The sequence below is a fragment of the Lottia gigantea genome (genome assembly GCF_000327385.1).
Source record: "Lottia gigantea unplaced genomic scaffold LOTGIsca_11, whole genome shotgun sequence".
Lineage (NCBI taxonomy): Eukaryota > Metazoa > Mollusca > Gastropoda > Lottiidae > Lottia > Lottia gigantea.
Window position 1 is genome coordinate 2,476,169 of NW_008707001.1, and position 17,444 is coordinate 2,493,612.

General features: G+C 32.6%; 2 protein-coding genes across 2 annotated transcripts; one reads left to right on the plus strand and one right to left on the minus strand.

The window, feature by feature from the left end:
* Window positions 1–277: 277 nt before the first annotated feature.
* On the minus strand, window positions 278–9,506 carry LOTGIDRAFT_230221 (hypothetical protein). Its single transcript, XM_009047154.1, has 23 exons — window positions 9,412–9,506; window positions 8,874–9,011; window positions 8,332–8,527; window positions 8,077–8,123; window positions 7,716–7,813; window positions 7,120–7,287; window positions 6,168–6,383; window positions 5,816–5,853; window positions 5,435–5,597; window positions 5,368–5,392; window positions 5,234–5,325; window positions 5,167–5,191; window positions 5,033–5,124; window positions 4,465–4,643; window positions 4,039–4,122; window positions 3,505–3,704; window positions 3,067–3,153; window positions 2,623–2,745; window positions 2,115–2,247; window positions 1,631–1,816; window positions 1,127–1,269; window positions 720–767; window positions 278–379 (listed from the first exon to the last, which is right to left on the minus strand). Exons 1-23 carry the CDS (start codon window positions 9,450–9,452, stop codon window positions 307–309), a joined length of 2,595 nt encoding a protein of 864 aa, XP_009045402.1. The 5' UTR covers window positions 9,453–9,506; the 3' UTR covers window positions 278–306.
* Window positions 9,507–9,952: 446 nt separating this feature from the next.
* Window positions 9,953–15,073, plus strand: LOTGIDRAFT_110559 (hypothetical protein; the record flags this gene model as incomplete). Its single annotated transcript, XM_009047155.1, has 12 exons — window positions 9,953–10,135; window positions 10,588–10,749; window positions 11,007–11,125; window positions 11,484–11,626; window positions 11,960–12,073; window positions 12,362–12,618; window positions 12,934–13,113; window positions 13,356–13,399; window positions 13,652–13,787; window positions 14,101–14,247; window positions 14,402–14,503; window positions 14,873–15,073. 12 exons carry the CDS (start codon window positions 9,953–9,955, stop codon window positions 15,071–15,073), a joined length of 1,788 nt encoding a protein of 595 aa, XP_009045403.1.
* Window positions 15,074–17,444: the final 2,371 nt, after the last annotated feature.

Sequence of the window (17,444 nt, forward strand, 5' to 3'; positions counted from 1 at the left end):
TTAATAATAAATTATCACCTGAATAACAAACAGGGGTCTTTATTAAACTGACAGGTGTGCCAATTGTTTCACCAATCATACCTTATTCTCAGAAACTGGAATTTTTTAGCTTAGCTAATATCAGTAATAGTAATTGAGCCTTCAAATTCATGTGTGTCCAGAGTTAACCTTTGGGTGTTATGCAGAGATAACACAATTAACTGAGTCCCAGTGGGATACAGACTGTGTATTTTCCGAGTGGTAGTCTAGGATATTCATATTCACAAAACACATAAAGAAGCATTATAAATTTTTATTATAAAACTGTCAGCCATCAGAAGTTAAATGTCTATGTGAAGCTCGTAATAATATAGGTATAGATGTATTGTCTTTATGCCACCTGTAAAAAAATAATTGAAATCAATTTAAGACGGGTCAATTTTGATATACTTTTAACTTAGAGATATCAGTCAATCGAGGTTATTATGAACATTATCTACTACTGGTTAGTGCTAATCATTTTCAGTTGACTGAGAAACTAAGAAACAGATCTTCTAGTTCCATTAGGATTATAAACAGAAGCCTGATGTTCTAAATGTTCAGCTCATTTAAGATATCGTGAGAGATGGGAATTGCAAAAGAGTTGGCATAGTTTCCCCAATTTAACACGAGAGAGATTTGTCTAGTGAGAAGCAGAATAGTAAGATATTAGACATTGATGTTAAACTGTTGCAACTCACCTTCCTGATTCAATTTCTTCTGGTGGATTTAATATCACGGACGCAAAGCTGAAAGTAGATAAATAAATCATAAACTTATAAAATCTTATAGCTTGTTTCATGTACTCACTTATCTGTAGCCATATCCTGCCCAGAAATGTTGATCCAGTCATTCACAGCTTTTAGATCTTTAGAAACCCTACCCTGCCCTTACTCATATCAAAATCAAAAACTCTTGAAATTTTCTTACTTTGGTAATTTCGGCGATAATAATATCATAACTAAATTTGCCAAAAGTTGGCAAATGAATCTCGAAATTTCAACTGTATTGATAAATCTCTCCAGAATTCGAACCAAATTATTCACAGCAGCTTCAGATCTTTACAGAAACCCTCCCCATCATGATATAAAAATAGAAAATGGCTTACTTTGGTAATTTGAGTATATTTATAAGTTCCTGGCATCTTGAAACCAGTATTTCACCACCGTTACTATTGGTTAAATGTTGTTTGGTGACCTTCGTTAAACACAATATAGCTCGGGGGATCAAATCTTGACATCGAGTGGCCAACTACATGATAAAAATGAAGCTCCATGTAGTGTGCAATGAGGAAAATTTGGCTAAACATGATTTTGTGCAATTCTTGCATATTGGGCCTAAGTAAAATGGTCTACCGTAATTCAGATGACTTGCTTCTCTAAACTGTATCATTCACCGTGGGGAGACAGGCATGAAGTAAGTACTATTTTGACCTGTCAAATCTGTAGGACACAAGGTCTTAGTCTCCCAATTTGAGTAATAAAATGATTGCTTAGCTTGCATAAGAATATGAAAGGTTAATCTAATACATCCAAAAAATAGTAAATCTTAATATCTAGTGTACCTAATTTGGGTTATTTACAATGAAACAATTCTATTAGACTTCTCTTACCTTAGATAAAGCAGATATCAGAACTGAAACAGTTTTCAATGTAATATACGATGTTTCATCATTGTTTATTATAATACCAGAAGTTTCATATGTAACAGCTTCTAATATATTGTAATACTTGGCTATCAAATCAGCTGTACATGTTTTACTATGTTGTACTGTACAATATTCACCAACACACCAAACCTACAACATAATATATTATATCAGCTGTACATGTTTTATTATTAAGGTACAGTCTAATAATTGCTACCTTTATTATACAGTTCTCGAAATAATTGTTTTACTACCTGGTAAAGTTCAATTTCACCTATAAGTATGTATAGAGTCATAGAGAGCAATTTCAGCTATCCATAGCACTTTTTAGAATTAAAGTCTCGCATTTAGTCCACGCTAATTATTCTGTGGCTATTGTCACTATTAGGTTTATATTTGACCAACTGGTCCAGAGTTTAAATTGAAAGTAAAGATTCAAAAAACTTACTAAATTGGTATAAAATTCCTCTCTATTATATATATTTCTGGTACTAATTAAGAAATCTGATATCTCATCATATTGACTTATGACTATTGATTTGTATTTCTTTAGTAGTTTTACTAAATTCTCTGATAGTATCCTGTAATATACAAAACACATTAAAATACCATTTCAAAACCCTATTAGAACATGTATATGGATAAAGAAACAACAATTTTATGGATATAATCATCACTTGAGAACGTTACCTGTATATGTAATGAAATGTTGTGTTTAAATAATAAACAGAAGTTTATATCCATAAAACTGTTATTTTTTAATGTTCTGTGATACTTCTAAATGTTTTCCAAGGATTATGTGTATGGATTGATCACTGTGGATTCCTTTTTTCTTGAAAGAAACATGAAGAAAGTATAATAATATATCTTCAACCAGTAGCACTGAGGATTGACCACTAGATGTAAGACCAAACGATAATGAAAAAGGAGTTTTACGTCCTATATTTCTATACTACCTCTTTACGTCTGCTGTAAAATCTGGTTTAGGATAGAGTAAAATAGATCTCTCCAGCATTACTGGTAATAACTGTATAGCAAAATCATTGCCTCCATTCTCTAATATTTCTTCAAACCATACTCTAGTAATGAATTGAATAATGATATCAACAATTCCCTTTGACCTTATCATTGAAAAAGAGGAGGAGCTTAGTTGTGGTATAACTAGTATAAATCAAAGTTTAAGCAGCTTTTACTCAGGGTTCAATTTAAATTTTGATTGCGTTTGGGCGTCAGGGGGAAAACTTTTTTGAAAACAAAGGACTTTAATCCTACTTTTTATGTAATTTGATAGATCATTTTTTCAAAATTATTACATTTCTGCCCTTCCCACTTGGAGCTGCCCCTGTAACAATCCCCGATTTGTTTTGGTTGACCTCTCAAGAGTTATGTTATGAAGTTACCTGAGTAAAACAGGAACAGTCTGTGAAGCTACTGTAACTCTGGGGTTATTCTTTAAATCATCTAATACACCATGCAGGGAGTCTAATCTGAAATACATAATATAGCTCTCATTGAGTGGTGTACTTTGAGAACCCTGACACTCTGTATAATCAGACATAATTATATGGTCCCACTGCATGTCAGAGTACACAAAATACACTGTATTTGTAAAGAGAAAAATAGAGAAACAACCTTGTTTACAGGGATAACAACTCAGGTGGAAGAGGATCATGTCTACCAGCTGGTCCTTGGCCAAAACTCTTGCTATTGATGAGGAAAGATGGCTTATTCAAGGTCACCAGACTTTCACACACCTACCAAGATTAGGACTCAACACGATTATTTATTGAAGAATTAATTATATCAATTAAACATTGCTGTTACAAATTTAATCTTACCTATTTATAGTATCACCGTGGCCGCCCTCAACTCTAGTAATGAAGGTAAGTAAAGGTCTATAGAGCGCCATCTGGTAGGCCTCTAGTGAACTAGCTGGAGTAACTGTAACTGTTGATAACTGACTAGTATTTTCTGGACTCTTTACTATGGTCTCTAGAGCTCCTGTCATACATGGTAGATCCAGTATAGTATGGAAAATCTACAATTACAGAAAAAATAGAAAAGATGATTGTGTTAAGGAAAAGATAACCCTATCTTTGGTTTATTTTAACACATTCATTACTAATTATATAAAAAAAAAAAACAAATATAGCTGTATCAACTGTGATAAGAAATAAAACTTGGTCTAACTTCTTGGCAGTGATTTTTCCTAGATTATAGATAACCCATTTCCAGATGGGTGAACTATTAAAGACAAGGAAAGACTTATTCCTGATTACAAATTAAGCATTCTTTTAAAATCTGCAGTTAGAAAATGACCCACAGGAATCATTTCAGGTGTAACATCCTTGTATGCTGTCATATAATCCTACCTCTAGGGATGTAGTGGGAGACATCAAAGCTGGTAAAATATCAATAAATTCTGCCAGGAATGTTCTGGGATGCCAGGCTAAAATCTGTAATAAATACAACAATAAAATTCCTTTCAGAACTTAAGAGCAATAAATAAATAAAAAAAAAAAAACATGCTAATTATGGCTATCTGAAATTTTACCTCATTAGAATGACCCTCAAGAAAACATCACTGCCAAATATTTTAGAGACTGGTAATTACTTCTACGAAACCTGGCAATTTGGTAGGTTGATAAAACTACCAAGATAATACAAAGAAGGAACATAATCAATTTCATAAGTTTAAGAATGCTTTTTTCTTGTCATTTATGCTCGAAAATATTGAGTAAGTGAAAGTGTAAAAGCTGACCAACAGGTAGAAGAGTGACATGTAAGAAATAACTTACCTTAAATATATTAGGGAAGTATGTTGATAAAATAGATGTTTTATAACATAACGTATCTAGATTATCCATAATAAAATTAACTATATCAAACATCAAGCCTTGATCTGTATAATGCTGGGATAATATCTCTGTAAACACATGTTGATACGTCTCTTGTGGATCATGGACCACTGCACTACCTGCAACAAAATATCATGCCACTATTTCACTTCATAACTTCATATCAAAATTCATGCAAATATTAGAAATTTGTATTTAAACATTTAAAATACACATCACCATCATATTCCAACAAATTTCAGATAATAGGTGAAAGCCAACCTCAGGATGACTTATATGGCCAGATATGAATAGCACATGAGCATCTAACAGACATCAATCCAACCAGCTACTGACTGAGCTCTCCCACCACTGCACTATTTAGAAACTAACCTACCAAGTTCACAACTGGGATACGGCCATGAATCTTACTCAATATGGCAAGTCCTATTTTTTGTTTTTCTATTAATATACTGTGTACAATATTATACGATATTGACTTGTATATACTTACATTGTATATACTTACTGTGATTGATAAAAAACTGTAATAACTGTATAATAACAGGGAAGGCTGTAACATTGTATATACTTACTGTGATTGATAAAGAACTGTAATATCTGTATAATAACAGGGAAGGCTGTAACATTGTATATACTTACTGTGATTGATAAAGAACTGTAATATCTGTATAATAACAGGGAAAGCTGTAACATTGTATATACTTACTGTGATTGATAAAGAACTGTAATATCTGTATAATAACAGGGAAAGCTGTAACATTGTATATACTTACTGTGATTGATAAAGAACTGTAATATCTGTATAATAACAGGGAAAGCTGTAACATTGTATATACTTACTGTGATTGATAAAGAACTGTAATATCTGTATAATAACAGGGAAGGCTGTAACATTGTATATACTTACTGTGATTGATAAAGAACTGTAATATCTGTATAATAACAGGGAAGGCTGTAACATCATGAGATAAACGTGTATATAATCGTTTTATTTCCTGATGTACTTTAGGTATATAGTTAGCTTCTATAGAACAGATTAAATCTAATATAGTCACTGTTTCATACAAACACTAGAAAATAAAAATGAAAAAAAATATAGTCAAGGGCAGATCTACAGACTATGTACAAGATCTACAAACATCTGACTTAAATTTGGGATGATGAGAGTAGATGCTATCCGTGTCTCTACTACACATAAAACCATAAGGTAACTTCTACACAATTCTTTTAGCTAATGTGCATTATCTGGCAATTTCCACGTTCATTTTTTAAAACCTAATTAACTTACTGCTATCTGTATTTCTGCATCTGTTGCCACCTTTGGTTCTGTCAAAAAAAAAAGCAACAGCGCCAAGTTAATTGGGTGTTATACATTATACGATTCTGAAACTTTATGACTAACAGAAGGGCTGTAGAGAGCAAAAGAGTCAACAGCAGTGTAAACATAATACAATGGTGGTCGTGGGTTGTTATCTTGGTTGTTTTCTTTATGTTTTTTCAAATGAAGATAGACCATGACAATTTGGCCAGGACACTAATTCACACAACAAAAAGTGGGGCACTGCTTCCAAATCAACAGTGAGCCATTGTCTCTCTGGGAAAAAATTATTTTTGGTCAGAAAGCCAAAACACCAACTTACTTCTTTCACATTGGTCAAGTAATCTAAAACAATATTCCACTGTTTTACTGGCCAGATTACCAAACACTTGTTTACATCTGTCAGTTGGTGACATGTCACTGCCATTGTTAGTGACAGTAGTGTCAGATGTCAGTTGTTTGTGACAATGATACAGCCATTTATATAACATGGAGAATGAGTGGATATTCAGAAACTGATCTTCAGTGTAATATTGGCCTGAAATTTATAATTCAAATAATCTTGTATACTGTATAATTGCAAATATAATATGCACCTCTCCTTACCCTCTAGTTAATCTGGAATAATTGCTATACTATTGATGACAAGATGTAAAGATATGCAAGCATGTATAATATGCACCTCTCCTTACCCTCCAGTTAATCTGGAATAATTGCTATACTATTGATGACAAGATGTAAAGATATGCAAGCATGTATAATATGCACCTCTCCTTACCCTCCAGTAAATCTGGAATAATTGCTATACTATTGATGACAAGATGTAAAGATATGCAAGCATGTATAATATGCACCTCTCCTTACCCTCCAGTTAATCTGGAATAATTGCTATACTATTGATGACAAGATGTAAAGATATGCAAGCATGTATAATATGCACCTCTCCTTACCCTCCAGTAAATCTGGAATAATTGCTATACTATTGATGACAAGATGTAAAGATATGCAAGCATGTATAATATGCACCTCTACTTACCCTCCAGTTAATCTGGAATAATTGCTGTACTATTGATGACAAGATGTAAAGATATGCAAGCATGTTTAATATGTACCTCTCCTTACCCTCCAGTTAATCTGGAATAATTGCTTTACTATTGATGACAAGATGTAAAGGCCAGGTTTAAGACATTTTCATTCAAATATTGAGGTCCAAATTAAATATTTCGTTTAAACGAATGCTTGTGCTAAGTTTATATAAACTCTAAAATACTTACCTATATTTAAAAAAGTAAAGAAGTTCTGACTTGGTGTACCATCTATTTCGTTGACTATATTAGTTTGATCTTTCCGGAATGGATTAATAGTATAGGGATTGGGTGCTTGTTGTATACTAGCATTTAATAACCATTGTGATATCTTAGAACTTGTAGTTTCTATATATTCTACAACAAATATTAAAACATTGTATGTACTCTAGCATTCAATAACCATTGTGAGTTTCTATATATTCTAAATAAACATTCAAACATTTAGTGTATCAACTGATCCAGGGCTTTTGATTTGGATGAATCTGCCAGTGGTGCCAGAGTATACTATCAGCAAGAGACATCTAGTATGTAAGAGCAATGAGCATGTGAAATCTTGATTTAATAAATTTAGAAATAGCATCTTGTTTTTTTTACAACATTTTATAATACTGCCTGTATGAACATGTAAAACATTGATAAAATGTAAATAATTTATATCCATATAGCTTCTTAATTCCTTTAGTCTCAAAAAGACCAAGATACAGATGCCATGGTAAATGATTATGTGACCTCCTTGCCTTTACTTCTCCCTAACTAACTCATACAAGGCAGTAAAAACATACCTGTATTCAGAGAACTAGTATGTAAAATAGACACAGCTACTAAAAATACAAAACTTTGTCGTTGACTTTCAAAATCTAAGTCTTGATTACCTAGCCATCTAAAATATGATGAATGAATAATAAATTGAAAGATATCTCAACACAGACAAACACAGGTATAGATAGGGTAGGAAAAATAGATAGTAATTTCTAACCAGCATGTCATATGTCATATAGTAAAGTGTTTGTAAACCGATAATAAATGCCTCAATGTGCAGATGTAGGTCTGCCATTGTGCTCTCACAAGTTTGTTTTGAACGTTTTCATAATGGGTAACCCATGTAACAGTTTTATATTTGTGATAAAAATGAATAAAGTTTACCTCATAGCTGAAGATAGAACTGATTTAATACAACCATATCTTTTACCCTTAAATATACATTCTCAAATTATTAAACATATTCACCATTGAACTAAGGCATTTTGTGTCACAAACTCACCTAACGACAAGCATGTCTGACAGTGACTTATCAAGATATTTAATAAAGGAGTCAAGGAAGAAAGAAATATTCTCTGAGCATCCGAGGAATCTGCACCTACAGATGGAGGGTTACTAATATTACAATATCAAACCTACCTGAGCTATATAAAGAGGAAAAAGATTTTTAGTAACGGAACTGCCTGATTCAGGTTGTAATAACTCAGACATATTCTCAGCGTCAAGGGGCATAACTTCTTTTACTATTCTCTGACAAATTAAACATTGTTTTAGATTTCTTTCATTCATCAACCCAACTGAGGTAATCAGATTCTCTAGTAGCTTCTTCGGTAAACTGAAATATTTATTAGTATAGTTTAGTATATTTGTTGTTCGACAAAATATTGTTTTGGATTTCGAGTTTCGTTTAACATGTTTTAGTTATTTACAATGTAAAAGTTAAAACTGGAGAGCATACATCAAACAAATTGTGGCCATGGATTCTTATCTAGGTTGGCATGTGAAAGTTTGTCATTCTCTCATTATTCCTGTAAAATAATTGTCAATTTTTCTTGAAGTCATGATGCATGTTAGTTTGAAAACTGTTCTTAAGACTGTAATGCTGCTGTTTCAGCTTTAAGACTTATCACAAAACAAAGCTGACATAGATCCTCCAAAAATGGCAGCAAAATTATCATTACCTCATAGGATGGTCTGAAACCTGTAGTATAAAATATAACTGTCGTAGTAAATTGGTACATTCTGTTAGTTTTTCTGGTTGATGAAATACATCTAAAATATTATTACATAACTTTTCTATATCTTCATCTGATGCTTTCCTTTAAGACAAAAAACAATTGATAATTTTTTATGTGTTACACAAGATCAAATCACAGAGAAGCTGTACTTGATAAGCCAAAATGTTCATCATATAAGCTTTCTTTCTTTTTTTTAATAGAAATACACAGCCCTTGATAAATAAGTAAAAATCTTAAAGATATTTAACATTATCTTTTTTGCATCTCATTTATTCCCAACAAAATAAAGGTACGATTACTGGCACAACCCATTCATTAATTCATCGATATGTGGTCTAATTAATTTTCGGATTATTAAATTTGATTATTACGGATTAAGACCACGCCCCTTTCTAACAGCAATCGAGATAGTTTACAATGAAAATGTCTGTATTTCAATATCATCCCTCATTTTTCAAGTTTGTCATAAAAAAGCATTAACCTTGCTTGTTGAAATAAATTGTCAACTGCTTGGATAGACATTTTACTGCTTTAACTTAGCATGATTTGCAAAGAAAGAAACTCAGTGAAGTCTACTTTCAGTTTGTTTTGTTTTGACTTCCGATCTAAACCGGAAATGTTTAACCGGAAAAGGCCTTGAGCATGCGTGGTTTTATGTTGCTACGGGTAACTATAGAAGCTTTCTTATCCATGGAGCTGAGAATTTTATTAATCTGAATTATTTACAAAATAAAGAAGAAGGCATTAATAATTAAGTAAGTGTTGTGTGAAACCTCGAAGTTAATGGACTTAAGAACACGATAGTAAGGACTGATTTATTTCAAAAGGCTTTGCGATTGTGTCAAACACTTGTAAATTAGATTGAATTTTCGCATGCACCCATTCGATGCATTGTTTTTGACTTTTGTTGGCAACATTATAAAACAGTGCATTGTTTGTTGTAAGACCTACCTGTAAATGCAAGAGTGATTTTGACAACAGTAGGTTCTGTTGGTATCATTACAGATAAATAAAAAACCAAAATGGAGATAGTTTACGTTTATACGAAGAAAAGAAGCGAGTTTGGTCGCCAATGTAATTTTTCTGATAGACCAGCCGAACTCCATGTTGATATTGTACCTGATGCTTCGTTATCACAAGATTTTGTTGAAAGAAATCCAGTAGACACAGCCATACAATGTGTTCAGGAAATGTCAGAACATGAGGTGAGATTCTTTTAACCCTGTCACTCCCATGTCATTCTAAATTACCAATTTACCCTACTGGTACCAAGAAAATGCTTGTTTGTTTATAAACTAATACTTTGTCTATTGTGTGGTTTTCATAAGTTTAATGAATGAGCTTAAGTAGGAATGAAATTGTACCAATTGGAAATCCAATTTTTTACACTTGTGACATCTAATACATTTTAAATAGAAGTTTGATCATACAGCAAGTTTTACAACTACTTGCCTTTAGTCATTAATCATAGCAGTTTTGATTAACGTGTTTAGATATCTGGCACTAGTACAACAACAATACTTACTGTGCATTATTACAAATACGACTAAGCGTATTACGAAAGTTAAAAAACACATTAAAAAATTGGATAACAAGCAATGATTGTTCTAAATAAGGATATAGATTTTCACATTATAATAATTGTTTGTTATGATAGGTGAACACAGAGAGATTTGAGACAAGTTCTAGAGGTATTAATCATACAGAAGGTGGCTGGCCTAAAGATGTTAATCCACAAGAAGTTGAACAAGTTACCAGATACAGAAAGAAAGTTGAGAAAGATGAAATGTACATTGCCACAATACAGCAACTGGGAAATGTAAGTGTTTTGATGTACTCTGTGTAGGAGAGAGGTCTGCATGTGAAATATCAAATGATCCATTGCCAAATATTTTACAAATTTGCTACAAATTTCTATTTTATCTTTTTCAATTAACCTGATCATGCTGAATGTGTAAGAATTAGAAATGATGATGTTTCAAATAAAGGGTAAGGGTACCTGTACTGATGGTTTATCAATCTATTCACACCACTAGCTCTATGATGTACTGTGATTCTCTATCTTTCTCTCTACAGATTATGGAACACTGTATTAAACAGAATAATGCTATTGATATTTATGAAGAATATTTTGAAGATGTAGATGTTGATCATATTGATGAAACTCCCTCAGCTAAAACTATTAATGTATTCAGGTAGGATAAAACATGGTTTTAACTTATTTCCTGCATTAAAAAGTTGACATCCATTTCCCAAAACTAGCTCCCTTGGTGTGGATCTTGTATTTGCATGGGTTAGCAGTTACAAAATAGACACAAGAACGATGTATACAAATAAACTACGGCCATTGTCTACACTGTGACACAAAATATCTGATCGAAGTGGACAATTGTTTTATTGAGTTTTACTCTTTCCTGTAAGGCTCATCTCTTGTTGACCTCCTCTTGTTGAAACTGAAGAGCCCAGTTTAGTTGGTAGTTCATTGAATTTCCAAAGATTTGGCCAAGTTCTTTTTCACTTATACCTCAACTTTGCTTATTGATTTTATTACAGAGATCCAAATGAAATCAAACGTACAGCAACACATATCTCCTGGTTTCCTGATGGTCCCAGAAAATTAGCAGTAGCTTATTGTAATCTTGAATTCCAAGGTTCATCACCTGATACCAGTATGGATTCTTATATTTGGGATGTCGGTAAGTTCTTTCTAATTAAAATTTAAACAGGACCCACATTTAGAGATAAATACATTGTGTAAAATGCTGAGTAGAATACTCATGACCAGTCCATTTAATTTTAAGTAGAAAAGGACACAATATAATTCTAGTCTTAGACTGGCTTTGTATTCTTCACATGTAGAGTGTTTAATTACAAATTATTCAACCCAAAGTAAAATGTATTAAGTGTTTATTGCTTGAGTCTTCAAATATCTTTGGTTGATTACAATATATCTTGTTCTTTGTTAATTAAACACCAATTGAGTTGTCTCCCTTGACACATTATTTTTAATCCACCTTTTTTATTTTCAGAAAACCCCAACAAACCAGAAATGACATTAAAGCCTGTATCACCGTTAGTTTGTTTAGAATATAATCCTAAAGATTCACATATATTATTAGGAGGTTGTTATAATGGTCAAATAGGTAAGATATTCTTATATATTTTACATAAGTGACAAGAGTTAGACACTTGCTTACTGACTGAGAGTTCCATGGCTTGATTCCCAGGGAGGTCAACCCAGTTTCTACCCATCATTGAATCATTGATGCTGTTCAGAAGACCACTGAAAAGTAGAAAAGTCAGACGGCGAGTTCACATTTCTTTTGGCAAAAGATTTTTGTGAATGATTATCAAAGAACGGGAAATTGGGGAAAAAGAATCAAAGTAATCTGCATCAGTCTGTTAGTTTACTGTGTTAGTTTTATTTCTAGCTTATTGGGACACCAGAAAAGGTTCACAACCTGTAGAAATGACACCTATTGAACAGAGTCATCGTGATCCAGCTTATAAAGCTATCTGGATTCAATCTAAAACTGGTTCAGAATGTTTCTCTACATCCACTGATGGTCAAGTTTTATGGTGGGACATCAGAAAATTGGGTGAACCTACAGAAAAATTATATCTGGACAAAAAACAAGATTTCAGTAAAGCTCAGGGTGCTTATAGTTTGGAGTATGAACCTACTATTGTAAGTTTGCTATTACCTATTTTTAATTTTTTTGGGACATTTTGATCAACAGTTAGGAATTGTGTGCTTTATTGCCTCAATTATGTTTGGGATGGCATCACATATAAGCTTAGCATATTTTAAGATGTGCTTTGTACCGTTGACTATTTTATCATTTTTTTACCTTTTTTATGCCAGGAGCATTTTCAGACCACAAAGTGTTTATGGGAGTTTGAAAGCAAAGAACCATGAATAACCATTGTTTTGATATAATTTGTACAAATATTGTGTTTAATTCAAAAAACAAAAAATACACTTCTACAATTTTGTTTACAGCCCACAAAGTTTATGGTTGGAACAGAACAAGGTACTGTGATGTCGTGTAACAGAAAAGCTAAAACTCCCCTAGAGAAGATAGTTGCTCTATATCCTGGTCATATTGGACCTGTATATAGTCTACAGAGAAATCCTTACTTCCCTAAAAACTTCTTATCTGTTGGTGATTGGACTGCTAGAGTAAGTTCAAGTATTCTTATATGTTAAGTCCTATAATGGCTTCTTTTATTGTTATCTTGTCCATGTACTAAAAGTTATATGTAGATATTTTGTTAATTTATGGAATCTAGGAATCGTAGAAATATACGAGATACAAGTGTCCTGGTGTTGCTTGAGATTTTATGATTAATTTATAAATTTTAAGAGAGAAATCAGACAAATTATTTATTTAACAATATTTAATGAAATCGTGTTGTTTTTAGATTTGGTCAGAAGATATCAGAGAATCCTCCATTATGTGGACAAAGTAAGTTTATTTTATACTATTTACTGCAACTAATTTCATATATGCAACAGTTTTAATTTTATATATCACTCAGATGATAATCAAAATAATTTCATTGGATCGAAAATTCTCTTGAGTAGTTCTACATTTGTAAACGAAAAGTTTGAGATCCAAAAGATTTGAATACTTAACTGTGTTTTCTGCACTCTAATCTAGGTACAAATCAACAAGTTTAAAACTAAACTGAAAGTAAATTTTAATTGATTATTTCAGACAATACTCATCTTATTTAACTGATGGATGTTGGAGTCCAACCAGACCTGCTGTATTCTTTATCACCAAGATGGACGGAACGTTAGATGTGTGGGATATACTATTTAAACAGAATGATCCAACACTTAGTTTACAGGTCGGTATTTCTATCTTTCTGCCTTTAAACAAGTCTTGTCATTTTGGAAAATTTTATAAGAAATTTGACTAAAAATTGATCGCAATTTGATTTTGCAGTCAGTCAGCTGGGTAAATGAATGTAAGGCTTAACTAGCTGTGATCTTGCATTAAGCTAGTCTGTTGGATTTAATTTTTAATGATGTGAGATTTTTCTGTAGTCGGTAGAATGATTTCAGATGCATCTTCTATTGTTAACAAATCTAAGTTTAATGTGATGCGCAACTATAAAAATCTTAAAACAATTTTTGAATGTCTTGCATGGTCTGTTGTAGGTCTGTGATGGTCCATTACACAGTTTAAGAGTACAAGAGCAAGCTAAATTAGTGGCATGTGGATCACAGGATGGTACCACTACTTTATTAGAATTATCAGAAGGCTTATACCAGTTACAGAGAAATGAGAAGAACCTGGTTACAGCAGTAAGTATTGACCTTTTAATCTTGGAAGGAGGGGGGAGGTGGGGGGGGCAATTTTGTGTTTCAGAGATTAGTAAAATGGATCGATACAACCAGTAAAGCAATTAATTTTGATCATCAGAATTCAATTTTAACAATATTATACTTTTCATCGTAGATGTTAGAAAGAGAGACGAGAAGAGAAAAGATTTTGGAGGGTCGACATAGAGAAATGAAACTAAAGGAAAGAACAAAGAGTTCACAAGAGGGCAAAGAAAAGGTAATAGTGTAATTGGTCACTAGTTGTGGTTTAAAATTGTGAAAATATCTACTGACACCAGCTCTGGAATCTTCCCTGAATCATATTTGAAGCTATGTTTAGTGAGTTACGTCTGTAACTCTGAATTGTATTCACTAAATGTGTCCAAGAAACAAGCAGTTTGGCGCAATGGCAGTTGGAATACAAAGCTATCATGTTAAGATAACTAATTGGCTCAATAGTGGCTTCCATGTTTTGAAACTATATCAAACTAGTACAGTAAATGGTAGTTTTCTGTTGTCGAAGTTCACATGTCCCACTATAAATTTTCATTCTCTTTAAACTCTTGCCCTAACCTAACCCACAATATTGTTTAATTAACAGCAAGAGGAAGAAGCCCAGGATGATCTACAAGAAACTGAAGAAGATCTAATAGCCAAGGCTAAGAAAGAATTTGATGATATTATTGCTACAGAAAAGAAGAAATCACAAGCTAATTCTGATCTTCAACAAGAAAAGATGGACCAGGGCAAGGTAGTTATTGGATTTCATTTGATTTTGACTCTTCATGAGCATAAAACAGTCTCTTAAATCAGATTTAAAAGCAAAAGTAGCTCTCATAGAAGAGCTGTCAGTCGGGTTAGAGGATCTGTCTAATATCCCCAAATTTCAAAAGTTTTCAAATTTACCCTTTCCTTTTAGCCCTGCTATTAGTTGTTGGTCCATGTGTCAATTTTGAAAAAACAAACTTGAGGTGTCTAAAACCAATGGTGTATCTCTTCTTATGATGTAGTCATAAGCCTAAGGGGACATATAAAAGTAGGATGTCAAAATTTGTTTAAAACTCCATTTCATTGCATGTATTCCTCTCTCTCCAGAATTCACCAATTCAAGAAGAGAAGACAAATGGTCACCCTGTAAGTTTTGCTGTAAATATTCTCATCTGATTGGTTGATAATCAATCAAAATAATTAATTTTTGATGATTTTTATTATAAAACTGAAATTTATTATTTATTCATTTACACTTTCACAAAGTCAGCAATGGATCCATTCTTTTATCTGTTAATTTCATATCATTGTATCCTTTAATTGATTAAAATCTACTGTCATGTTGAGATTTCCACTTAAATAGATGAATTTTTTCCATTTTCAGGAATCTGATAATAAAGCAGCATAAAGTTACCATGGAAACCATCGTCATCTATCATCTCCAGATATCATCTTTCTCATTGGAACAATATACTGTGATAACTACCGCTGTTTTATGGAATTTATATTACCTTTTTATTGAACGCCATATTTAATCTGTATCTAATGAAATCTGATTAAAATACAGCTCTAGATAGATATATATTTATAAACAATATCAGCTACATTGATTCTCAGAAATATTCCAGTATCTTCATCGTTGGGCTGTTTTAGTTTGCTAATATAAAGCAAAATGAGGTCATGTATTTTAAACCTGGTCTTTTTTCCTTCATGAATCTTGTCAACCAGCTGGGTAAGAATATTCTGAGAAAGAAAGTGTCAATGACTAGCTGGTAAAGGGATCCTCAAATACCCATATAGTAAATTGAATATAGAATGAAGTTACCCATAGTAGGAAAGAAAACAAAGTATATTATCTAGAGCTGTATTTCGATGAGGTTGAATTTAAGATATCTTTGATTAATCTGTTTTATCACTGCTTTACCTATCAGGGCTGTTGGTCCGAAATATTTGTCATTCAAGTTTGGTGCATTCTTCAAATTTTGTGATGCTCCAATTTGGCATGTCTAATATGGATAGGTCGACAATGCATCGAAAACATCAAATTAATAACTTTGAGTTCTATTCAGACATGACTGGCAAATACAGCTAAATCAACAGCCCTGATTCTGGTCTATTGATACTGAAGAATTGATTGGTAAAACAAAGGGAAATAACTGTGATCAAATTGTTATTATTTATTTTAAAGTTTGTTAAAGCATGAACAGTTTCCCTCTAAATATAATATTCTTCAAAATAAAACTTGAATTCAAAAATAATTTTTCATCTTTTTTTTTCTTGATTTAAACTGCTAAATATTGCTATGAAATAATCCAGAAATAGAGTATAAGCCAACCATGGACTCTGGGAGCATCTGTCTGGGTTGAGAGCTGTTGAAGCATCATAGGTTTTTAGCTCAAAATTCAAGCAAATGCCCCATCTGTACCCCCACAGGCACCACCACTGATACATACGACCTCCTTATCAAGATGCGGTCGTACATACGACCTCCTTATCAAGATGCGGTCATACATACGACCTCCTTATCAAGATGCGGTCATACATACGACCTCCTTATCAAGATGCGGTCATACATACGACCTCCTTATCAAGATGTAGTCATACATACGGTCTCCTCATCAAGATGTAGTCATACATGCAACATCGTTTTTGGAGATTGCAGAGAACTAATTCTAACATATTTGTTTACCTCTTTTTGTCCGGAAAACATTTTTGTTTTGCACACGAAGTCGTAGATGATGCAGCTACCCCATACAAATTGATTTCGCATTGTCAGAAAGACAGATCCAAATGATTGCTGAAATGATTACCTTGAATTTTGGTCAATATTCCAAAATTAACAATATATCTCGTGCGTAGAAGAAAAGAACTTCTTTGCATTTCGAAATTCACAAATCATATGAATATTAACCCATTTGACGTGGTGTCTATTATGACGTCATAATGACCTTTTGAGAACAGAAGATAACGGAATTTTCCTTAAAGGGATTGTAAAGAGGTTTTCTTAAAATTTTTTTATGTATATCCGGACACTGATAGCATCAATTTGCACCATTTCAATTTTCAGTTAGACGTCTGTGGTTCCTTCAATTTGCCTAAACAAAGTCTTCTTTCAGTTGTTTTTACATTTTTTTCCCTACATTTTTCAAGAAAATACCTAGCTTGAACAATGTCACATTCGCGAACTAGTT

Coding starts and splice junctions, on each gene's coding strand:
- LOTGIDRAFT_230221 (XM_009047154.1), bottom strand. CDS start 9,452: ATGTCTATCCAAGCAGTTGACAATTTATTTCAACAAGCAAG. Junction 5,598..5,815: donor ATGCAGAAATACAGATAGCA/GTAAGTTAATTA, acceptor TTTATTTTCTAG/TGTTTGTATGAAACAGTGAC. Junction 3,154..3,504: donor CACGGTGATACTATAAATAG/GTAAGATTAAAT, acceptor TATGTATTTCAG/ATTAGACTCCCTGCATGGTG.